Here is a 25,522-nt window from a genome sequence, read left to right on the forward strand (position 1 = left end):
TCAAACCGCTCTTCCATCACATCTCTAATCACTTTATAAATGTGATGCCTAATTCCTTACCCCCAACCATAGGAGGCGAAGGAGTAACCTCTCCATTTTACAGGTGACAGAACTGGCAGAGAGAGGTTAAGAGATCTGTCTGACATCACACAGGAAGTTAGAATCACTGCCAAGAACAGAACCCCAACTCGTGTTTTAGCCACATGATTGTGCCTCAGTTCCCCTCAGGATGAAGAATATGCTGCACTGGGAAGATCCTAAACATTACAGTGAAGTTTGATGGGGTAATAAAGTTCGGTTTTCTCCCTGAGTAGATTCACATTGTACTTCCTATTGCAATTATACATCAAGCTTTATCGTCTTTTAAGAACAAAAGATTGGGTCAAAACAGGTGTTATGGGAGAGAAGACCATGAAAGGCTGCTCACACTGGACACTAGGATAACAGGACAATGGCATATTTATTTACAATAGGACACAGAATACATACATTAATTAAAAATACAAAGTAGAATACAGAGAAAACAGTATGGAGGGAGAGAAATTAATGCTGGCTTAAATTCTCCACTAGGAAATCAACCAGAATCTCAGAGAGAAACATATTTCAAATCAGAGATTACTAAGGATCCCACACCACAGTTAACTAGTGTATCCCGGCCCCCCCTTTCCATCCTTGATTCTGGGCTGGGTAACTGAAGATTATTAGGTGAGAAGCAATGCACAGGAGAAGTTGAATGGTTTGGGATTCTAGTTTTCCATTCTTCCTGCTTGGGAAGTGAAAGGTCACCATTAAAAGTCAGAACCATTTACACAGTACGGACTGTTAAGGTGACACCCAAGGTATAGAAAGCCTCAAATATGTGAGACTCACTGTTAGCAACAGAGAGGGGTTTTGTTTGGAGTCGCGTCTATTCTGTCTTTGAATCATATCACTGTCACCTGTGACAGAGCAGAATAGTTGGAGATTTTTCCCCCTGGCCTGGTGAAGAAATAAAAAAGAATTCTTATAGCTCTGACTAAAGTCACCCCATAGATCTGGGGATGGAGGGAGGCTTCACTGCAATTTGGGACTACATTTGCCAGCAGCCGTAGTTTTCTTTTAAGAGAGTCAAATAAAAATTCAAATGTATTTTTAAAAGTGCCTCCCGTGACCAGAGGAAGGCATCCAACTACGGGAAAGGAGGAACCCCCTATAGAATAGCACTCCTGGGCTATTCCTGAGGGCTCATCACATTTGGCAGCGAAGAGCGGAATACAGGTTACTGAGGTGTGAATCGTCCCTGCTCCCTGGAGGCAAAGTGTCTGAGAACAGGAGACAGGAATTGAGAGCGGGACCAGCCAAGAGACAGAGTAGGTGGGACGCATCTCTCTCCTTTAAGAAATAGAAGTGGGAGGAAATCCTCAGGAACCACTCATTTCCTCTCCCCCTGGCCACTTCCAGATGGCCTCCATGCACTTTGTAGTAGACATGTCCCCACACTGATGAGATTTCTTGGCACTAAAGCAACACAGTAAGGAGTTTCTCTACACAGGGCTTTACCCAACCTCAGAGGCCTGCCCTAAGTAGTATGACTATCCCATTTCCTCAGATGGCTAAAGCAATGAATGGAACAAAACCATGTGGCCATCTCATAAATGTTCTCCAGGGTACAGGGCCTTGTGCTCTAGAATCAACAAGTATTTACGCCGCCTCTGGTACAACTCCATGTTCTGCTTCTTCGCGCTGCCAGTAAAGGTGACTCAGCTCTTCCAGAAGAGAATCACTCCTGCCCTCCTCTGAGCCCCTCCAGTTTATGCATCTGGGATGTTATACGCTGTCCAAAAGTAGGGGGAGGGAGAAATGATGCAGAGGGTTACGGTTCTCAAGTCCTCTAAGAGTGAAATTGCACTTGCCAGATTATGAATGGCACCTCCATGGAACTGTAAACCAGTTGGAACTGAAGTCGCTGTAGTCAAAGCATGCCAGACTCATTCATGCAGGGGAAGCTTTTGAGAGCCTCCTAGCTCACCACGGACTGAAGCACCCTCTACCTCTTCCAAGCAGAACCAAGACAGGAGACAAACCCTGTGTGTTATTGGTCTGAAGACTCCCCCTGAACCCAAGTGCCATAAGGGCTGAAAAAAAAAAAAAAAGTGTTTCACAAATGTTTCCATTGCTGTCTCAAATCCATTCGTTATTCAACATAAACAAAAGAATGAATGAGCAAAAAAGGGGCTTACTTACATAGAGGGATATTTTTCTGCTAAAAATCCCTCAAAACTGGAATAAAATAATAAACTTAAAATGCAAGGTATCTACACACCCCTCCCCCCAGAAGTAGCCCTAGAATCCATGTACGCTGTGCCAAAAGTTACATTCCAAAATGAGCAGGAGTTATTTATTTCTCTTGTCACTCCCCCATTGGGTTTTGTTTCCTTAAAAGAACTGGGAAAGGATCCCCCTCTTCCTTTCCAGGAGGAAATGCACACAGAGGTGTCTGCTTTGTGCTGAGTCTGTGCATCTTCAGTCTATTTTCACCGCCGCGTAGATCTTACGGACAAACATGTAGGCTGCGTAGAAGCCAATGGTGCCAGTGAGGAGCCAGAAAGACAGGACCATGAGAGCAGTGTAGCCAAAATAGAGTAAGGAGGGAATGAACTCAACGATATCCAGCTAGAATAGACGAGAAAAAGCGAAGTGAGCCTTAATACAAAGTGATGCTAAGAGTCAACTTCCCAGCTCAGTCAATGGCCTATTCCTCTCCCACAAGAGGATGGTCGGGGGAGGCAGAGTGAGAAAAGAAAGCACAGGATAAGTTGGACATGGAAGCTAAATTCCTCTCCCCTTAGAAGATGGAGCTCCCTCCAAGTCATAGTTGGGATTCACTGGCAGAGTGGGTGGTGGTGGTGGTGGGAGTAAAGCCGAACCTGAATTAATTTCACCCCAGCTAAGGATGATCCCCCCAAGGCAGCGTTTGAGAACATTAAGCAAACATTACTCCCCATAAGTGGATGCAGGCCAGACTGGAGTCTACAAGTACCTGATCCTTCTTGAACTTGAATAGTGTAATTAACAGAATCATCTTTAGAGACACAAAAGAGCACTGGACAATGAACAAAAGAAGATACTGCAGAGAACAGCCATGCACTGGCAGGGGGATGGACTAGAACCAGATGACCCAATAGGTATTCTCTCTTCAAATTCTACTATGCCCTCAGGGAAGACAGAGCTTTTACACAGTGGGGACTGATAATACCTTATTCACAAAGTAAAAGATGGCATAAATCAGTACATAGAAGGCAGATCCTCCAGAAACCAAGAAGGTCCTCCACCACCAGCGATAATCCTGACAGGGTAGAAGAGAGAGACTGCATTATTCCAAGGACTTCATTTCCCTCTTAGGCTCCTAGGTACACATGACCCACAGTGCCTCCTTGGTTCAGATGAGGTACGAATTATCCCCTGAGGCAGGTAGGTTCCCACCCTCCTTTTTTCAAAGGAAAGCCACCATTTGGGGGATTCATTCATCTTACAAAGAAGAAACTACTATGAATCATTTACAAATTGTCTTAAGTAAATTAGAGAACAAATAACGAACAATGAAACAAAGCCAGCACCTTGCCAGGCCACTGTTGTGGCATATGCCATGGGAAACAAGACAGAACTCTCCCTCAAATATCTGCAGATTGGAGGTATTTCTCCAGGAAATAATAATTATACTTGAAACGAGTCTTCCTGCACCTGTCTTTTGCAGCTTCCTTTGAGACAGAGTCTGGGCCCCATCCTGCAAGGTGCTCAGCAACCTCACACCCTTTGAAGTCTGTGGGAGTTGAGGCATTCAGCACCTTATAAGCTTGGGCTTCACATCAGCGGACTAGATTTCTGTGGTGAAGTAACAATCAAGTAACAGCACTTCTTGAAAGACACAAGGTCTGTTCACAAATAGCTACTGAAACTGCAACAGGGGTATGTCTCACCTCAGCACAGAGCTGGAAATACACCATAACGATGCTGATTTGGGAGCAGGATACCACCAGGATTATAAAAACCAGGAAGAGAAAACCAAAGAGGTAATAGAACTGGTTCTCCCAGATCGCCTGAAACAAAGACAGCGTAAGTTCCTCACACAACACTGCACCAGAAGACACCGGCGTAACTCAATAGACAATAATCTAACTTTTCATAACAGCTGACCCAAGTAACAGTAAGTGGTTTGCTCACTGCTAGGGTGGGTCTAGCAGATACATGAAGCCTGTTATACTTTACAACATGCCGTGAAAGGCATTAGGCTGGAAGAGCAAATTCACAAAGCTAGGCAAGAAACAGCTGCCTGGACCCTGACAAGCTAAGGGAAAGGGGCCAAGCAATCTCAGGGACACAGTATGAGGTGGGCAGAGCCATCATGGTGACACCTTCCTTCCCAAGATAAGGATTCTTCCTCATGGAGCAGGTCTTTGTTCTCCACAGAAACAAGACCCCTGTAATTTCTTCTGGTCACTTCCGCTTGACAAAGCCCTGGCTGGGATGATTTAGCTGGGAATTGGTCCTGCTTTGAGCAGGGGGTTGGACTAGATGACCTCTTGAGGTCCCTTCCAACTCTGATATTCTGTGATTCTATGTGAAGGTGAGAAATGGGAAGGAACTGCACTTGTCTCATCTGAAAAGCTTGGGCATCCCTTCATCCTGGCTGTCCTTAGCCAAGAATAACCCAAAAAGATTCGGTAGGATCAAATCTTAACCCACAACATCTTCCAAGAATCCCAGCAAGAAAACAGTCTGGAAGACCTGTGGTCCAGTGCTTCCCCTTCACAGGGCCACAGAGGGGCAGCAAAGCTGTTACCCACTCCCTGCACCAAGATAGGTCTACTCCAGGTGGACAATCCCTGTCTCCTTAAAGGCTCAATGCAGAAGCGGCAGGGTTCTTATTTTAAAGAGGTGGATTTGGTGCTTACACTGAAGATGAAGAACAGTTCAATGAACATGGCTCCAAAAGGGAGAATGCCAGCCATAAGAATCCTATGAGTGAGGGAGAAATTCTGTTACCAGCAAAACATGACTGTCTTTACTCAAAGATTAGAAAACCACCACCCAGACCCAGGTACACTTAGGGTCAAAAGGATACTGCTAAGAACATAAGAACGGCCATACTGGGTCAGACCAAAGGTCCATCTAGCCCAATATCCTGTCTACTGACAGTGACCAATTCCAGGTGTCCCAGAGGGAGTGAACCTAACAGGTAATGATCAAGTGATCTCTCTCCTGCCATCCATCTCCACTCTCTGACAAACAGAGGCTAGGGACACCATTTCTTACCCATCCTGGCTAATAGCCATTAATGGATTTAACCTCCATGCTGCTGGAATAAGTCTCTCACAATTAAATGAGCAATTCCTGCTTTCTTGGCACTTAATAAATCTCATTAGGTAGGTAGTTAGGAGGTACTAAGATACAGACCAGGGTACATTTACTATTTCTCTACGCAGCACAATGTTACAATGAGTAAAGTGTAGTGCAGTGGGAGGGGCTGCCCACGCACCTGCAATTCACCTGTGATGTCCAGAGACCACCAGATGACTGACTTGTACAGTGGGCAGAGGGACTTGGGGAAGTCTTCTAATAAACCACCAGATTTACTACACATTTGCCACTCACCCAACGAATCTGTTCATGTACCACCTCTGCTCCGGGATCTGCCTTGGAATCTGATTGGTCCGCACAGGATTATCATATGGCTGTTTGCGAAATCCAAAGTAGTATCCCAGGTAGACCAAGGGCAAGGAGATACCGAACCACATGCAGAGCAGGGCCACCATGGTGGGGAAAGGAACCTGGAACCACAGCAAGCGTCACCACTAGGGTCCTAGCAAGCCTACCCACTAAATTCTCCAATGCCAACAATCAGACAAGGCTTTTTAAAGTCCAGCTCACCAACCAACCATGGGATGTCAGTGAGGGACCAGAGGTGGCTCCTCGTCACATCATGGGAATGCTTTAGATTCCACCATTCACACTGGCTTTAAATGAGCTCTGTTTCTGGGAGCATGGATTCCCCCACAACTGAAGATCCTGATACTCCGAGTCCCTCTGAATCCTGGGGGAACTCAGGCTCTGGCCATTTTTAGACAGACTCTGTACTGACCATACAGGACAGAGCAATTAGAACCTAAACCCAAGAGGTTGTGTCCCATAGCAGCCAGTTTTATCTAATCTCGTGTCCCCACAGGTAACACCCTCCCCTGCAGCATCTTAGTTACAGCTGGAAATGCAGCTGATCTGGGCTCCACCCTGCCTGGGGTTCAGGCATCCCTTTTACCTCTCCTCACATCCTACCTGTGTCCAGGGATAGCTTCCAATACCTCATGGTGTACAGGCAGGTCCTTTTCAACATGCACTTATTTGCTTTTTTAAACTGTTCCTGTCTTTTGTGTGTTTGATTGTCAGACTGTGGCCCTCCCAACAGGCATAGCCAAGGGAAGTCCCCTCACCAGGGCATTTGCAGATGGAACACTTCACTTCAACAGCATTCCAGACCCCACCAGCCTAAACCTGCTTTGAGACACTCACCATTACAGGCCCAGCTCTTGACTGCAGACACCTCCATAAACTACAGGAACCCGGAAACTAAGCACCCTCCCAGGAACTCTATGATCACCCTACCCAGCCAGGTTTGCAAGGAGAAGTGGGTACACACCGCTCCAGAGGAGTGCTTCCCCCATATGAAACAGTTCAGGACAAAGCAGATCCCGAAGACTACACCAGGGTACAGGGTTGCCGTCTGTGGGAAAGAGCACATGTTAAAAGAGTGGGAGCTCATTATCCTCCAGGTCACTGGTCCCCAAACTGTGGGGACATGCCCCTGCCCCCCAGTCTCCGACCGCCGCCTGCAACCTCCTACCCCTCCTGGCCTGGGGTGTGTGTGGACACATTCCATTATGGGGGGGGGGGGGAGGAGGGGAGCACAAGAGGAAAAGTTTGGGCATCACTCCCCCAGGTGTTCTTAATGGGCCCATCAATGGGGTAAATTAGGTGCAGAAAAAACACCCCTCCACTTCATGCATGCCTGTGATCCCACCCCCATGCCCTTCTGCTTTATTGTGGTCCATACCCAAAAGACCTCTTCCTTGTCAGGATTTCCCCCCCACAGACCGGCCAGGACCCCAACCCCATACCCAGCTTCTCTCTCTAGGATACAGCTGGCTGCTTAACTGGGATCAGAAGCAAGCAGTATATTCTGCGTTGGACAAGCATGGCAAAGAGACACTTACACAGAAGGCGCCTTTCTTCCATCTGTGGCCTTTCAGCGTCCGATAAAGACGGCCAGCAGAGAACCCCCCAAAAACCCTGGGATGGAACAGGAGAGAAGCCAGGTTACTGCCCATTACCTGACAGGCAACAGCATCATGGCGCAGGGCAGGAGACACACCTACCCCATGAACATGAAGAGAAAGCAGGCTGTAGTCATCAGGGCACCCCGGCTAGAAGGCGACAGCATCCCCAGCATGGCAACAACTACAAAGCAAAACACAAGAGAAAGGTGGCAACTGATGGACATGCTCTAGCAAATGCTCACTAGAGGAGCCCTGGTTTGCACCATCTGGCTGAAGAATCCAGCAGCCTGGGATCGCTTCACCTCCCACAGAGAACTCATTTTCTCAGACCTGAGACCAACAGCCTCTGGTGACCAGAGACAAGGGGGGAGATAAGACCCTTCCAAGTAGCACCAAGGCTTTGGTCTCAAATAGGAGCAATACACGTCAAACCTCTTAGTGTTTCTAACTACATTAACAAGTGCAGCTCAGGAAGACAGTGTGTGCTTTACCTTTTAGAGTCTGCCCACAACCCTACCAGCCAGCCCAACACAGAGCTCTCAGATCACTGGTGGACCCCAGAATCCAAACCACTCAAAACCAGCTGACAGTACATAGAAAAATATGGGTGCTGTCCTTAGGGAAAGGCACCCAGAAACCTGGAGCTTCTGAGTATGGCTCTGTAGTCTGACTCTGCCCTGAAACAGGACACAGCCAGCAAACGGAGGCTCGTCCCGAGACAAGGCAAGCACCACCTGCTGCTGAAGCTCTGCTGGTGATCAGGCCTATATTAGATAATTCTCTTTCCCCTCATGTTAAGGCTGCTCAAACCCAGTGGTGATACTCACAGATAACTATCAGGATCATGCAAAAGAGTTGAATTCCAGAGCCCAGTAGTGAGCTGAGAATCATGGGATATTGGGGAGGCCTAAAGACATCTCCATGCACAAGTTTCCAACCAGATTCCTCCATTGTATCTTCCTGTAGCAAAAACAGAAAAGGGGCATTAAGATTCTATCAGCCAGATGGAAGCACAGGCTCCTTCAGGATGTCTCACACTCCCTACACCAATTCCTTTCAGGGATTCCATCATTCTGACAAGAGACTCTGTGTTCTTCTTGGGTTTTAAACTGAAGGTCTCTAAACACAGCTTTAGATCTGGATTGTCACATCCCAGGACACGTGTTCACTGAGCTAGTTACTCAGTAAGTCTGGAAGAGTTTAATCACGTTCGTGGTAATGAACTCCCAGCAGTGGCTCACCTAACCATCCTATCCTCCCCATCAGTTTATTACAGAGCTGCCCCTCCCACCTTCAATAGTGCTTCTAACAAGGTGGGGGAAATGCATCAAGTCTTCAGAGAAGGGCCCCTTCTCACATGTTCTGGTTTTACACAGCTCCCCCCACCCCCCCAGGAGAATAGATACATTTCGTACAATGTCATCTTCCTTGTTGTAGTTGGCAATGTCCTTCCTGAGAGTGCGGATAATGATCATGCTGAGAATACCTAAAACACACAAACCCAGAGTGAATAAGACATTGTTAGAAGGCTCCCAAGTAACCCTGTCATGCCTACTCTCCCAGATGCTACAGAACCACAACTCGGACTCTCAGTTCCTTGGCTCATTCCTTCTGTGCTTGGTCCCAAGCGACAGGACTTAGGCAACTCAGCTGCTCTCCCAGAGCTTACTGCTGCACCACTACTGTCAACTGGAGCTTTACCATTGCCTTCAGTGAGCATAGGATCAAGCCCTCAGAGGGCAAAGAATAGTATTTATGCACAAACAAGGTCATGTTGTCTTTCCAGGTTTGTTCCCAGTCTCCCTACTAAGCTGTGAAACTCTACGGAGCAGAGACAGTTGCACCCCAATACTCGTGAGCATGGGGTGTGGCAGAAGTCAAAGCGTGAATGGACTCCTCCACCCCAAAGTCCAGTTGACCATACAAGAAACAAGAGCCAAGGGCTGACTCCAAAAGGTGCTGCCTGGGGTGGGAGTTTTACACAAACTGACCCATGTCAATACCTTTTTTTTACTGCCCCTATTTGGGAATTCAGACATGCCCACCTGCAGCTGACGGCTAAAGCAAGTTCCTGACCCCCAGTGGCTAGCGATGGGGAGATTAACCCCCACCACAAGGTCTCACTCACCTGAAAGGAAAAAGACAACCACGACTGAGTTAATGATGGAAAACCAGTGGATCTGCACATCACTCATGGTCAGGTAGGTGTCCCAGCGAGAAGCCCATTTAATGTCACTCTCCTGGAGGAAGAGAGCAGCATGTTCGGAAACTGATAAGACACCCCAAAAGCCATCAGCTCCCCCTACTTGCTCACCACAGTGTACCCACACACCATTCATTACTCCCCTGTCTGCAACACCAACACCCATGGCACTTTTCTTTCTGGAGCCCAGCACATGCTCCTCCCTCATCCAGGGGTACAGGTCAGCCAAGTCCCTGTCTGCAACACCAACACCCACGGCACTTTTCTTTCTGGAGTCCAGCACATGCTCCTCCCTCATCCAGGGGTACAGGTCAGCCAAGTCCCTCCTTACTGCCTCACCTCCCAGTGGACAGAGTAGGTGAAGAGCAGCTGGTTCTTCTTAGTGGGATCTATCTCCTGAGGGGCTGAGCCTGCAGCTTCAGGCAGCATACAAGTGCCCTTCTCATCTGCCTTCAGATCTACAGGAGAAAACATCCACACATTGTATGTACCACATTGCATTTCCCTCCACCACACAAAGGGAAGAGCAACCAAGCTTCCCCCAGAAATCTAAGGCCCAGTCTTGCTCGTACCAGAGAGCGCAGAATGCACTGAGGGGACAGCAAGATCCCTCCCTTGGAGGCTGAGCGCAGCTCTGCATTGTTCAAAAGCGATCCTTCCAGCCAATCAAGGACCAGCATGAACCCACCCTGACAGGAACCCTGGCTAGGCTCCTCCTTAGCTGGAAAGATGGAGGCTACAGAGATGGAGCCTCATACGACAGGGGTTTGGAAGAGAAATAAGCAGGTGGATCCTCAGCTACACCAGAAACACTGAAGATCCATCAACCCCCCACCTCCTCCCACGCCCAGGGAGGTAGCAGGATCATGAAAATTACCATACTAGATCAGCCCAAGGTCCATCTACTTCCATCCCCTAGGGTCTGATAGCCTAAGCAGCATCGGATAACAGAACCCATACAGGGAGTTTCATTCCAACCCCCAACAGCAAGAGGTTGGCTCATGCCCTGAAACAGGTGAACTTATACACCATCTAAGAAGTTTTTTAAAATTCCATCCAGTGTAGCCGTGGACGTTCTCCTTATCCACATTAATGTCTGTGTCCACTGTCTTTTTGAACCTTGATAGCCTCAGTGAAAGCTAGTGGCAATGAGTTCCACGGGTTAATTATGCAAAAGGATATTTCCTTTGATCAGTTTTCTCATGTGGTTCATTTCGGTTTCAAGCATGTGTCTCACTGCTTTTGTATCAGAGCAGGTGCTTTTATTTACTGGGGCATATTACAAAATCCCTCATTCCAATGTCCAAGTCTGCTTTGCAACTGGAACTTGCCACCTGGGATTTGGGTTCCTCTTTGGACCTGCAATGCAGATGGCAGTGACTGTAGGGAGCTCTGCTGCCATCCTTACATGCCAGGGTAGGCTACATAATTTACCTTCAAGTTTAATGCTCTGGGGAACCACTTCAAACCGCACAACCCTGTAGGTGGGCTCCTGATTCTCCTCCACCTCCTCTCTGTGGTAGTAAAGGATGAAGGAGAGGTGGTTGTGCAGGTAGAACTAAAACAGATTGACATTAAAAAAGTGTTAGTGGCTCAAGGGAGAAATAGACAACACCTGGGGCAACAGCTGCACATTCCCCAGAAGGTTAAGGACTCCAACAGCCTCAGATAATCTTGGCTACACAGCAAGGCTGCGTTCTCTATTTCTCTCTGAGCTCTTGAGAGATCCTGTTCCTTTACTCTCACTCAGTAACTGTCTCAGGCTTTTGGTCAAAATAGGAATGAATGTTTCACTCCATTTCAGATCAGGTGACCAGAGATATACTAAGGGGCAGAACCCAGCCAACTGTTCAACAGCATTTTGCATGGTATGACTCCACTAGCAACAGGTGCTCCTTTGAACTTACTGCTCTACAATGTTTCTCTAGTACATCAAATACACATACTGCAGGGGGTCCTGGCTGTCACATGCTAGTCACGGCTTCTTCAAGGCAACTGCAGCCCCGATCATACATGGGCAAAGCACAGCAGCTCCATAAAAGTACATAAGGCTTCCCTCATCCCTAAGAGCTTAAAGCCAGTGATCAGAAGTTCATGTGCAACTGCACACACAATTACACCACGCACATGAACAAATGATGAGTCAGACACATAGCTGGCCATTGGCACATGCAATCACTGCAAATGCACATGCAATAATGGTAATTGTGCTTGCAAACTACACATACAACTGTACACAAGTCTGAAATCTCCACAAAGGGGCCAGGTGGCTGTTCTTATAACTTGGCCAATGTCTTTTTATTTTCCCTACTATTATATGCCCTTTACCTCCCTCCTTAATCATATTTGTTTGCGTCACACTTAAACAATTGGATTTTACTCGAGTGAATTCTGATTTTTTTCTCTAAACTGAATTAATACACTCTCCATGATCGTATTCCAGCCAGTTCCTTTTGTTAATAAAAATATTGTGAGAAATACTCAGTGGCATTTATCCAAGGATCTCAAAGCAAGTTACAAGCGTTCGAGAATCCTCACAGCACTCCTGGGCCGTAACTACCGCCACTTTACACAGGGGGACACTGAGGCACAAAGCATCCTCAATGTCATCTGGTGAATCAGTGGCAGAACTAGGAACAAATCCCGGGAGTCCTGGCTCCCAGTCCCCTAATCAATAGGCCACACCATTTCTCAGAGCCGGCGTACACTAGAAAATTAGATGGACTCAGCTACTTTGCTCTGGGGTGTGAAAAATCCCCATCCCCACGTCACGTACTTAAGCTGACCTAACCCCCAGCGTAGACAGCGCCAGGTTGACAGAACAATTCTTCCATCGACCTAGCGATTGCCTCTCGGGGAGGTGGATTAACGACAGCGACAGGAGAACCCTTCCCCTCACTTTGGGGAGCGTCTACACTGAAGTCCTGCAGCAGCATGGCAGCGATGCTGCTGTAGTGGTTTAAGTGAAGACATCGCCTAGGCCTGAGGCTCTAAAGACCATATTTCAGTCCTGCCTACAGCCATTCAGCAGCACCTGGTGGCAGCATCTAACATCATGGTGCATTTTATACTTTTTGAAGAAGGCCCACAAGGTTCTCCAGAACAGGCTTTTCCAGGGATCCTACAGAGGCTTTATACAGGAAGCCTAAAGAACAGGTTACCTTATTACTGTCCACGAAACCAAGCCTGTATCCATGCTCAAACTGCACGTCTTTTTCCTTCTTCTTCTCCTCCTCCTCACGATTCGAATAGAACTCCAGCCGCGTGGCCACAGGCAAGTTATCAGCAATACTGAAGATACACAGCATTTTCAAATCAAACCAGCCCACAGCGCAGCGATTCCAACCCAACCTGCCCCAGTGAGATTCGGTGGCAACTCACAGATGGATATAGTAATCCTCCCGGATACGCTCTGCAATCAGCTTGCTCTGTTCCACTGTCAGGGTGACTGGCTTGTTGGGAAAGTTGCACAGAACCTCACATTTCTTCTCTATGTTCATGAAGACCTGGAATGGCGTGTTTACTATCCGGTCCCCCCGCAGAACCTCCCCTGGGAAACAGACACAACGGGAGGGGGGAGGGACACCATTATCAAGCAACACTGATTCTGCCATCGGGTTTCTAGCATGCCGCATATCATGGAGCAACGAGGGCAGCTTCAGCGAGTTACAGTGTGGACAGCAGAGCCTCATGGAAAGAGATGCGAAAGGAGAGTTTGGAGCAAGGATCTTGTCTTGTGTGTCTGAAGCTCCAAGTACATTGAGGGACCTACAGAAATAACCCACCAAAGGAGCGTTTCCCATCACTTCTTGGTTCACTGGGAATTCCAGCTCCCTGCAGCTGCCTCTGATCAACTAGCAAGAGCAGCAAGGTACACTGGAGAGCGCCTCCCCTCTTAAGTCACAGGTTATCGTAAGCTACGTTTGCAATTATTTCTCCCACTTAACATGCACACATTGGAGTCACTCACACCTGTACCATGCAAGAGGTAGGGCTGCAAATGTTACTGTGTTCCAAGTACAGGTGCTGCTACTGCTCAGCCTAGGACATTTCACAGGCCTAGACAGCAACGTATTTACATCCTGGGATCATGCTGTATGATGGATACGTACCCAGATTCTCAGCCTTGTACGTTATCTTGTTGGGTTGGCAGAAAGGCAAGGAATAGTACTCATATGGCAGCTGGGTTCGTGAACTGGTGAGCTTCACAGCCTGAAGAAAGAAGCAGCTGTTATCTTCCCCTCTGTGACCCGCTAAAAACTCAGATCATTTCCTACGCTCCCTACATCAGCTGGAAGTTGAAGTCTCATTCAGGAGACTAATTTCAAAGGGGAAAAACACTTTGTAAGATTGGCTTCCCCCACACTGAGACTATCTGAACTGCCCTTCCCACCACCACCAAACAATTAATCCACTAAGTGTAGGAAATACCTTCACCAACCACGGCACGTTAACTTTCCAGTAACTGAAGTCTGTAAGGTTACCAACTCCACCAGCTACATCAGGCTTAGTGGAGCAATTCTCTTACGCACAGGAACTATCACAGTGACACCTCCATCAGCAAAGTTAACTAGGACACCAAAGAGCCAGAATTGAGTATGAAGTGTTTGTAAGGGGCTGGTTGGGCAGCAGTGGGGGAGTGAACTCCATTGTGTGTAATAGAAGGGGATCCCACTCAAATTTTACCATGCAACTGTCTTCTTCTCAAGACACACAGATACCCAGATACTTTAGTTCCAAGCCTTTATTTGGAGCCCTGTTCTAGGAAAGGGGACATGGAAGTTATGTTTAAGTCTGGACTTCTTCCCCTCTGCAGCCTATTAATAGTTTTATGTGCCATACCTGCTGCAGCAGCCCCATCTTTAAGTAGCAAAGAAATGCCTGAAGCAGATGTGCCCAATGTAGTTGGAGTGTCACTCCCCTATAACTACAGTCCTCCTGAATCTCTCCCATGCCTATTTTCTGAAGCACATGAATGGGTCTCAAGTTCGTGAAAACGGTTTGGTGTTACCACTGTCGTCGTCTTTGGAAAAATCCTAGGCCAGCTCCACACAAGGTGCGTAGGAAGCTCATCCAAGCAAAGTTGCACTTTTGCAGGAATAACTGTTTCTGCAGTGGAGGCTTTTACTCACAGTTGTGGTCCGAGATCACCCTCCGTGCACCCGACCAACATAGCTGTGCTGACAAAAGTTTGTGGTATAGACCTGGCCCTAGTTATGTCCTCAATCCTATATGAAGAGTTGAACAGAAGCTGCTTCTGAAGACACAACGGATATTGACAAAACTGAATATTGCTGGCGGGCACCCACAAAAATGCAGGGCACAACTGAGGTGCAGAGAGATCCAATATAAAGGGCACGTCTGTTCTGACAAACAGGAGCTATTTGTAACGTAGGCCAACCTCGCTTATTGGAAACGTATAGGAAAATTTGCCAACTGGTCTCATTGCTGGAGAACACCTGTGACTTTTGAAATCCTTTTGAAAGTTGCTATTCCAATTCAATCCCTCCTGAGGCTACTTTGGGATTTTACTGTAGCCTGGGGCTAGCCTTGTTTGCTTAAAAATAGCTTGGGTCAGGGGATTTGTGGCCAGAAAGTGAGTTGCATTGTGCTTGGTATATGACTAGCCAACCCCAGCATCCCCACAGACATCTACTTTTCTGGATGCCCTGTAAGAAATTAAGCCCACAGCTTTAGAATAAATAAATAAATGGCTTTAAGACTGTTGCTGTCTAGACAGCGAGTCTAAACTCTCTCCCAGCAGGACACCCGCAGTTCCAGAGTTGGGTATTAATAACATTCTGTGGGAGTCCCAACACCCTGTGGCAGCCTTTGCCATCTCCAGGGGCGTTTAAGGTCTGGAGGATGGATGTGGGGGCATATTGTGGAGTTCAGTTTATTCCTGGTGAGGGGAGAGAGCTCATGATATGCATCCAAAGAAGTGGGCTGTAGTCCACGAAAGCTTATGCTCTAATAAGCTTGTTAGTCTCGAAGGTGCCACAAGTACTCCTGTTCTTCTTTTTGCGGACACAGACTAACACGGCTGCTACTCTGAAACCATGAGAACTGACTTGAACTAACAACTTTAAAGTGCTTGGTTCTATCCTTGGCTTTATCCCATCATCTGCAGGACACAGCCACTTCACGTTTTGCTTGTGGCCCAAGAGCTGCCCGGATGGCAGTTTCACTCAGTTACCTCATGTATATATCATGCACAATATTGGAGACAGAAGTTTTGGTTACTTTCACTTTGTAACCAATGCCACTGGGAAACCTTGTGTGCCAAGCAGAGCGACGTCTATACGGATTCTGGTGCAGCTGTTTGCCTGGTTCGAAGAAATACTTGAGAGAAGAAATGGGTGGCCAAAGAGAGAAACCGAAGAGAATAAAAAAATAAGTTGGGCCTTTGAGCGGGGAGGACGACAGGTATGGTCCCAGAAGCCCCTTTTTACTGACATTTTACATAAGCACTGAATTTTAGAGGCAGGATTCCAAAGCTTGACTTTGGTCCCACTTGACTACTGTGCTATAATTAAACGTGTTCCCTCTTGCCATTTTTGTTCCTGTGAAATCCATCCTACCTTGATTTCTACGGGGTCCTTCTGGTGGAAGTTGATAGGAGCTACACCTGGTACATAGAAGGAGCTTGTTTCATGAAAGAGTGCAAGCAGCATCAGCAAACACATCAGCCTTTCCTGGAAAGGAAAAGAGATATCATAGCTGCACCCCCTGCGGGGGACACATCAGAGCAAAACCTGATGGAAGAAAGGTGACATGGTGGACAAGAAATTCCCCACTCCGCTAATGCCATTTATAAAGGCTGCATGGTCTAGCAATTTAAGTACAACTGAGTCAAAAGAACTGGGTTCTATTCCTGACTTTGACTTTTGGCAAGTCACTTCCCACCTGTTTTTCCATCTTTAAAGTAGGGATAATATTTGTCTGCCTGCCTACCTTCCTCAGATGCGTGTTGTGAAGCTGAATTAATATTCATGAAGTGCTTCAAAAGTCTTAGGTGGAATACACTATAGACCAAAACTGCCAAGTGCTACAGATCGGGGGTAACAAGAGCTCTGAAGCAGTTGACCATGGACACTTGATCTCCTTACCATTTTTCTCATTCCACTCCCTACAAAGACACCTTTCCCTGACATGCTGCATCTAGAACTCCCCCTCCCCCCTTTACATTCTTGCTGCACACTACATAATCTGATAGGTGGGTAACATTCCTCAGGCTGACACCTGATTTTCCTATTCCCAAGTACAATACACGTTATTCTTCACCCTGGTAACTCCATGTTTCACTATAGAGCTGGGTATTAGACCCGCCCCTAGATTTCTGCCAGCAGTGCACTTCAGTGATTCTCCGGCAGCAACCTCTGGGCTGCTGTTCACAGGACTTGTCTTCCCTGTAACAATTAGCTCAAGTAAGAGCAGCCACACTGCAAAACCCTCCCCAGCAGTATGTTTCAGGCATGGGCTGGAGCACCCACGGGGGGGAAAAATTAGCAGGTGCTCCACACCCACCAGCAGCCAAGCTCCCCTCTCCTCACCTCCTCCTTCCCTCCCTCCCCCAAGTGTGCCGCATCCCCACTCCTCCCCCTCCCTCCCAACACTTCCCGTCCCCCAACAGCTGTTTGGCGGCACTTAGAACTTTCTGGGAGGGAGGAGGAGGAGTGGGGATGTGATGCGCTCAGGGGAGGAGGCGGAGAAGAGGCAGGGCTGGGGACTTTGGGGAAGGGGTGGAATGGGGGTGGGGCGAGGGCAGTGCAGGGGCGGGGAGTTGAGCACCCACTGGGCAGAGGGGAAGTCAGTGCCTATGGTATCAGGTGCCCCGGGCAGCTGGCAGAGAGGTAAATCACTATGGGGCAGGACTGGGGGAAACCCAGGGGGTGGCTCCTACCCTGCGCTGGGCTCAGCTGCTAGTTCAGGCTGGGCTGGGGAGGACGGGACTTCCTCTTCCCCTGCACGGCATCCAGGGCTGGGACAGACCCACCCCCAGATTTCTCCCCCCACCCTGCTTCCTGCGCCGGTCACTCCTCAGCTGCGGGGGAGAGGGGGAATCCCTGTACAGGGAGCAGCTCCCCCATTTGTCCAACACCTGTGCATCCAGACACCCTCATACCCAGACTCTCCCGCCGAGCCTCACCCACCTTCACTCAGTAACCCACCTGATGAGCCCCAATCCCCCTGCACCACCCCACCGAGCCACCCATGCTCGGATCCCTACCCCACCGAGCCCCAACCAGCTGCACCTGGATCCCCATCCCACTGAGCCCCACTCCCCCAGCACCTGGACCCCCCACTGAACCCCCCACATCCAGACCCTATCCCCACACACCCAGACCTCCCCCACCACTGAGCCCCAATCACCTTCACCTGGACCCCCCTGCAGTCCCAGAACCCCCCCTACAAGCCCCTGTGCATCCAGATCCCCCCTGAACCCGGATCTCCCACTGAGCCGCCCGCCCGCAGATTGCCCCCCACAAAGGATCCTCTCAACCCACACCTGGATCCAGGGGTGTTCTCGGATTTCTCATATTCATTCAACTGCAACACAAAATTACAGCTTTACTAATATTCCCCAAATCCAATAATCTAATCTAGAGAATAAACGCTTTATATTGTAAGCCTCTGCTTCAACCCCAGTTTGGTCCCATTAAGATGAAAAAGGTCTCGTAGGTGGATAAAACATCCTTGCTCTGCATCACACATCTTCCCCACAGCTGCCAGCTGTGTCACGGCCACTACACTTAATGTTGATATAGTGTCAGAACCGTACACTGCACTTCACAAAACAGAGTAAGGCGTAAACCTTGCCCTGAGGAGCTTACAATGTAATTGGATAAAACAGAATACAGGGGTGTGGCTCAGGAAATGAGCAGGCCTGGAGGCATCACAGGAAGGATTTGAGAAAGCAGCAGCTCTTCAGTGGACATTTGACAGAAGGAGACTGTTCCAGGTGCAAGGGCCAGCCAGAAAGGTGGTGTGAAGCTGAGAGCTGCAGATACAGAAAGGATTGAGAGGAGAGAACAAGAGCAAAGATACAGCATAGGCAGAGATGAGATTGTGCAAGGCCATGAAGGTGAAGCCGAGAGGACAAAGATGAGGAGGGAGATAGGTGGGGTTTCAGGGAACTCTCCAGTTTAGATTCCTGGCATAGCTGTCCAATGCCTAACAATACACAGCATGTGCAATGGAAGGAATTAATGCTGCTATCAGGACCTTTGCTTTCATATTTGCAGGTTTGCTTCCTTGTTTCGAGACAAAAAAGAAACTTAGCTGCAACAATATGGACGTGGGGCAACCGATCTGCACAACTCCAAGGCCTAGCCCAGCAGTTCCTCCACATGTGAGACTCCTTTAGGTTGCTACGGGAGCTAAATGAGTTCAAAGGTTGTAGGACTGTGTCCTGCCTCCTTAAAAAAAAAAAAGAAACCCAACTCTGCTTACTTTACTCCTGGAGGAATTCTGCACCAAAAAAATAAAAATGATGTACACGATATTTTAAAATTCTGCACGTTTTGTCAAAATATTGCAATATAATCACGCTGGTTTCAATTATTTTGGTAATTTATTTAAACTACAATACAATGGAAGTAGGGAGCATTGGAGGAAATCCCCAAATCTCCTTGCCAAATAGTAATGTAGCTAGGTTTGTAGCTCTTTATTTCTAGTTATCAGTCAACAAATTATATGCAGCCGTATGCTCAGTGTTACATCGTAGGCAATTGAAAAGCAAGTGAGGGCTGGGGAAATCAAACTCACAATTTATATTGGCTACTGACGATCTCCAGAAAGGTCAGAAGCAAACAGTTCATGGAGCACGTTTTGATAGGAAATTTTTTCAGTCCAAAAATTTGGACCAGTTCGAATCACTGAAGCACTGTAAGCATTTCTAAGGCCACACTGTCCTTTACTCCACTCTGGCAATGTAAAGGAGCCTTAAAACATCGGCGTGACATTCTGATTGATACATCAAAGCAGACCTCCAGAATGACGGGTCTGTGCAACTGTGGCTTTCACCCACACTGTACATTCCAAAAAGAAAAATCACTCTAACGATGGAAAATCCCATCGGTGTACTGGGAAGTTGCACCATGTGTGACAACAAGTGGTACCACGGAGTTACACAATTCCGGATCCCAACAGAAAACCTTTAAGCACGAGAGTCATAATTGACTAAGTTTCATTATTTAGTTTCTCACAAAACCACTAAGCCCCAAATGAGAGAGAAAACAAGCGGCTGAAGCAGCATTATTCACTCTGAAGTTGGATAGCAAGACAAGAACTACTGTTCCCATTCCATTGGGATAAACCCATCAAAGGGACAGGCACAACAAAATCTGGAGGAGAGGAAAACACAGAGAAAGCAGCAGCATTTTCTTTCAAACAAGGCTACTTCTAAGATCTCTCCACAAGCAGAGAGCTGCACAGGAATTCTGCGCTTCTCTGCGGATTTGGAAGTTAAATCTCACTGAGATAGACCAGAGAGAGAATTCCCTTATTGCTGTGAGGCTAAGTGAACCCTTCCCCACCACGAATTCCTGATGTGTCTCAACAAGGTCCTCCCAACTACACAATGTAATAATCATACCACCAGACAAGTGATGTTCCTCCAAGTGTGAAACTCAGCACTGAATGGCATCAGCCAGAGTCACATGCCAAATTCTCTCCAAGAAGTTCCTTCCGAATAATCACCAGATTTACATGAGCAAACAATTCCAGCAGGAAGTTCCACTGATTGTTATGAATCTAATTTATGAAGTCGTTAAGAACGGCCACCAGTTAATCTGTGAGTCTGTTAGTGCTTTCCAAAACAGATGCTTGTCTAGAGCTAAGCCCCCTGCCTGTGTCTTGGCTAAACGGGAGCTCACTAGATGTTTTTATTCTATTTTAAAAAGTGCGTGTACCCAGCGTGAGACTTTACAGCCACTGAAGATGCCAGCACAAGAAACTGAGTTCCACAGTTTATCCATAGAACAAACACCCTGCAAGCTTCTCTCCATGCCTGTCTGCCAGCACGCCTCAAACCTAATCTGGAGGGACCATCTCCAGGGGGGTGAAAAAGCCAGTCTCAAAGCCCATTCAAATCAGTGGCCTCTCTGCCAAGACTGCCAGCAAGCAGGCCAGTGACGTGTCTACTGGGAACCGCAGCAGGACCTTATTTCACACAGGCTGACCTCAGATGGCAGTAACATTACCCGTATCACAGGCACTATACAGGGCTTGCTTTGGGACTTCCTTCTGACCCCAGGTTCAAAGTTCACTTGCAAACCCAGTGACAATATTGTAGGTGTACTCAAAGGGTGGAAATGAAGGGGTCGGGGTGCTGAGTGGTGACTGACACGATATACACGGAGTTTTTCCCTTTCATTGTGTGATTTGCCCTTTCAGTTAGTGTGCATCTTTCTGGCCTCTATACTAGGGGCAGTGCCAGGCCCCTCTTAACTCACACAAAGCCATGTTTGGAAGAAAAGCCAGCAAAATAGAGGAAAGAAACCTATGTAGTGTGTCCCAGTGTTTTTAAAGCAGTCTTGTTAGATATTCTTGGCAATTGTGTGGACAAGCTCATCTTTATTACATTTCTGAGCAGCTTTCACACGCACTCAGTGAAGTCACTGAAAGCCTTTGGCAAGGAGACAAATGCTGCATTCACGCTGGTTTCAGACTGCCCCCTTGACACTTGGAGAGCTGTTAACAGCCTCCTGTGCTCTCACCTCTACACAAAACAGAGAGTTAGTCTACACTAGAATAGCTACAGTGGCACAGCTGCACCGCTGCTGGTGCAGACGCTCTATGCACCCTCCCGTCTGCGTCATTACTCCACCTCCCTGAGCTGCGGTAGCTATGTCAGCACAAGAGCTCCTCCCGCCAACATAGCGCTGTCCACACTGGCGCTTAAGCCAGGGGTGGCTTTTCCATGCCTCTGAGCGACTTAAGTTACACCAAAGAAAGAGCTAGTGTGTACAAGCCCAGAGGCCTCAGCCTTCTAAATGGGCAAAGGAACAACTCCACCGTGAAAGAACAAACAGGGTACTATCGATGTCTGAAGCAAAATAGATGAAAATTCCATGCAAAGAATCTTGAAACCATCTCCCATGGAATCCTCTGGCTCTAAAACAACATACACCACCTCACACATCCCTTCCCAGCTATCAGTGCCCCAACACGTATATCCACACAGTATGTTGATGTCACTCATTTATAAGCCACACACATAATATGCGAACCTGTATGAATATCCTTCCACAAAAGAACATTAAGTGATAGAAAAAAAGCAATGCCACTGACTTACGGTGACACCTCAGGCAGGTCACTTGATTTCTCACTGTCTTCTTTTCCCACATCTGTAATACTTGCCTACATCCATGGGTTGTTTTGTAAGGTATAATAAATGAATGCTTGCAAAGACCTCCAGGACCCAAGGAGGGAAGGTGGGTATACACATCTAGTTTTATCACTGCAACTTGCACTAATATTTGACACACAAATATAATCCCCCTTTAAACTTGGCACTAAGTGTTTGGCCTAAGTCCATGTTTCTGTTAAGTGGATTACATAAAAGAGTCCTACCGAGAACAGTTCAACCTTTTCATATTGTGAACCACTTGGTCTGATGGACACTTCCCTCCCAATCCAACCTGAGTCAGCTAAAATGTTTGGTTCCATTAAAAATAGTTTTCAGAGTAGAAACTGTTAGTCACTCTGGGGGGAGGGATAGCTCAGTGGTTTGAGCATTGGCTTGCTAAACCCAGGATTGTGAGTTCAATCCTTGAGGGAGGCCACTTAGGGATCTGGGGCAAAAATCAGTACTTGGTCCTGCTAGTGAAGGCAGGGGGCTGGACTCGATGACCTTTCAAGGTCCCTTCCAGTTCTAGGAGATGGGATATCTCCATTAATTTAAATTTGTATACTAAAAAATTATATTAAGAGTATTAGAGGAAACATGAAAATAGTTTTGCTTTGTGATGGGTGCAGCTGGTTGACTGAATCTTCACACCTCCTGTTTTATTGCTGTTTTGTTTATTTCCTGTCCATAGGTACAGGGCTTTAGCTTGCAAGTTCTTTTGGGCAGGGACTGTCTTATATTTGCACAATACCCAATACAATGGGACTCTGACCTGATTGGAACCTTTGGAAGCTAGTTATACAGCTAATAATTAGGAATCTTCCACACTGCTCTATTGTCTCCAAGTTACTTTGTGGTTTTGATTTGCTCTCCAGTGTATTTATTACCCCCTCCAATGTTAGTATCAACCACAATTTGATTACAGTTGAATTGATACTTCACTTGCACCACAGCTCAGAGAGCCGAGAAAAACCACCCAAAAACCAAACAAAAAGCCTGCACCACTTGAGACACAAAGTAGCAAAGGCAAAGAGGGGCTTCAAAAAAAAGATGCATTGGTCAAAAAATGCTCTAGAAACCATAACTAGAAACTTGTGTTTGTATTAGCTTTTTGGGGGAAATGTCCATTTCACTATTGCCTGTGGTAATGCTTGTGTAGACAGAGCATCAGCATTTTTACCACTGTGCCATCTAGATCTGCACTGGACACCACAGTGGTAAGAGAAACAGGAGCCTTGTCTACATTAGCTCTACAATTGTTCCTATGCACTGTGGAGCTCTATTGGTAGTGGTGGAACAGTGGGAGGTTTATGTATTTTTTGAAGTGCAGAATAAACAAGTCTCAGACTGGGTTACAAAAACAGGGAGATTCCTTGAAGACTCTGACAATTCATCACTATGAAAGAAGCAGCTCTGCAGAGTACATATGAGAATCACTGTTTTAGAACAGGGAGGAAAAAACCCACAAAAGGATGTTTGGTCAAGAATTCTTAACTACAAGCCACCTTTGTGAAATATGTTTACAGCAACAATCTAATCTTTTTAGCATAAAATGTAAAATAACAGGGCAGCAGAGAGATCATTCCACAAAGCAGTCTGCTAACGAATGGAGGTGATAAGATCATCAACAGCCATGCTAACTTTCCTGTTTAACATAACACACCCATCTCCCTCTCATGCAGGGGTAGGGAAGATATGATTTAAACTTTAAGGTTTGTCCTGACTAGGAAAAGTGATTTAGGGCTAATCTACACCGGCAACGCTAAAGTGCTGCTTTGTGTGGTCGCAGCCAATGCTCTAAAAAACCACCTCAATGAGGGGCACAGCTCCCAGCGCTGGGGCACTGTTTACACTGGTGCTTTACAGCGCTGCAACTTGCTGCGCTGGGGTGTGTATGTGTGTGTGTGTGTGTGTGTTTTCCCACCCGAGTGAGAAAGTTGCAGCGCTGTTAATTGCCAGTGTAGACAAGCCCTTAGTTTAGGTTGGGTTAGACTTGGCAAGCCAATCAGTTGACCGGTCATATCAACTGACCGCCATTTGACCACAGTCAAATATTGTCAATTATTCCAACAAGGAACCCCGGATGCAGGCAGCAGCCTGCCTACCTTCCTCCTTGATTGCACTATGATGCCATTCCTTCATTTTTTTAGGACTTCATTTCACTGTGTTTTGCATTTTTGAGTTAAAATAAGTCAGTTAACTAACTTGTTTTTTGTAATTAGTCATAAGTATTTAATTAAGGCTAAGCCTTTTGGAGACCATACAATCTTGCTTTATTGTTCTAACAACTCAGTGCTGAAAATATTTGGTTTTGACAATATTTGGCCTTTTTTTTGGACTAGTCAAATTCCCAACCCTCGGTTGGGCTCTAACACTTATTAAGTGAGCTCACCCGAACATGACCACTGTTCCTAGTCAAGACAAAGTAATGAGTTTGTCCCACCTACAACTTCTGTGATTCTACTAGACTCAGGATTATTCCTTGAAACAGGAACCACTGAGCTAGACGGGCTAGAGAAAGTACCGCCACCAACTAACATAAAAGGTCTTACACCTAACGCATTTCACGCTTTCCTGGGTTACAGCCTGGCCAGCGCAGAGTTTGCATCTCCACGGGGCTCAAGTCAGTGTCACCTGTGAAGGGCGTTTATTTCACACAGCTCGAAGGAAGGAGACTTCAAGGGAGAACAGTTATTTCAGGCGATGGCCTCTTGCTCTGCGATCAGCTCGGGGGACAAACCCCCCAGGCAGCTCGGCTCACTTCAGGAGAGTCGCGTACGAGAGAGTGTTCTGGGCGCTGCTGAAGTTGTGATGCCCAGCACGTTGCTGGGTTACACTCCCGGATTAAAGCAGTGTCCCGACCGAGCCCGGGCCCCACCGCCCCCAGCTACTCCCCTGCCCAGGTCCTCAGAGCACCCCCCAGCCTAGAAACTCGCCTTACTCCCGCCCCCACCACCGCTCCCTCGGGCCGCAATGGCCCCCCAGGACATGCCCCCTCCCGCGGCAGTACCGAGCCCGGCAGCCACCCCCGGGCCAGGCCCCAGCCGGGCAGCCGGCGCCCCCCTCGTCCCCAGTCCGGGCTGGAAACTCACCCCTCACCCCGCCACAGCCGCCCCGGGGCCCCGGCCACCGCCCAGCTCAGCCCCGGGGCGAGCGGCCGGGACAAGCCCCGGGGCGGGGGAGGCTGGTAGGGCCCGGAGCTCGGGCCCCGCTGACGCGCCGGGAGGCCGGGACCGAGCCCTGACAGGGACTTCCCGGGCCGCCCCACTCACCGTCGCCCCCGCTGCCGCCATCTTGGATCCACGTGTCGGGACAGACGTAAGCGGAAGTAGTTAGTGGTTGGTTGGGGAAGTTTATCACCATGGAGACGGCGGCGGGCGGAGGAAGCCGGTTCCGGGCCGAGCCCTCCAGGCGGAGCGAAGAAGGAGCGAGGCCGGGCCCCGGCCGAGCATGGGCACTGCCTCCGTGGGGTACGCTCCCTCGCCGCCATCCCCTAGCTACCGCCAGCAGGGCCCAGCTCCGGGGAGAGGACTGCCTGCAGCGCCATCTTTACTGAGGGCAGCAGGGCCCAGCTTCAGGCGGGGCGTGTAACCCTCGGAGCCATCTTTACTGAGGGCAGCAGGGCCCAAACTCAGGCGGGGCGTGTAACCCTCGGAGCCA

At 48.0% G+C, this 25,522-nt stretch overlaps 1 protein-coding gene across 2 annotated transcripts; it reads right to left on the reverse strand.

The window, feature by feature from the left end:
• Positions 1-436: 436 nt before the first annotated feature.
• Positions 437-25,273, reverse strand: TM9SF4 (transmembrane 9 superfamily member 4). 2 transcript variants are annotated; one of them, XM_034786996.1, is made up of 18 exons: positions 25,135-25,273; positions 16,092-16,205; positions 13,623-13,722; positions 12,892-13,060; positions 12,672-12,801; positions 10,945-11,068; positions 9,850-9,968; positions 9,436-9,547; positions 8,723-8,793; positions 8,135-8,267; positions 7,407-7,488; positions 7,245-7,320; positions 6,671-6,754; positions 5,632-5,807; positions 4,932-4,995; positions 3,957-4,076; positions 3,236-3,325; positions 437-2,652 (listed from the first exon to the last, which is right to left on the reverse strand). In XM_034786996.1, exons 1-18 carry the CDS (start codon positions 25,153-25,155, stop codon positions 2,503-2,505), a joined length of 1,935 nt encoding a protein of 644 aa, XP_034642887.1. In that variant the 5' UTR covers positions 25,156-25,273; the 3' UTR covers positions 437-2,502. The 2 variants fall into 2 exon arrangements, with proteins under 2 accessions (XP_034642887.1, XP_034642888.1); XM_034786997.1 differs by lacking the exon at positions 25,135-25,273 and adding an exon at positions 24,955-25,118.
• Between the last annotated feature and the right edge of the window lie 249 nt (positions 25,274-25,522).

Source organism: Trachemys scripta, chromosome 12 (assembly GCF_013100865.1).
Source record: "Trachemys scripta elegans isolate TJP31775 chromosome 12, CAS_Tse_1.0, whole genome shotgun sequence".
NCBI lineage: Eukaryota > Metazoa > Chordata > Testudines > Emydidae > Trachemys > Trachemys scripta.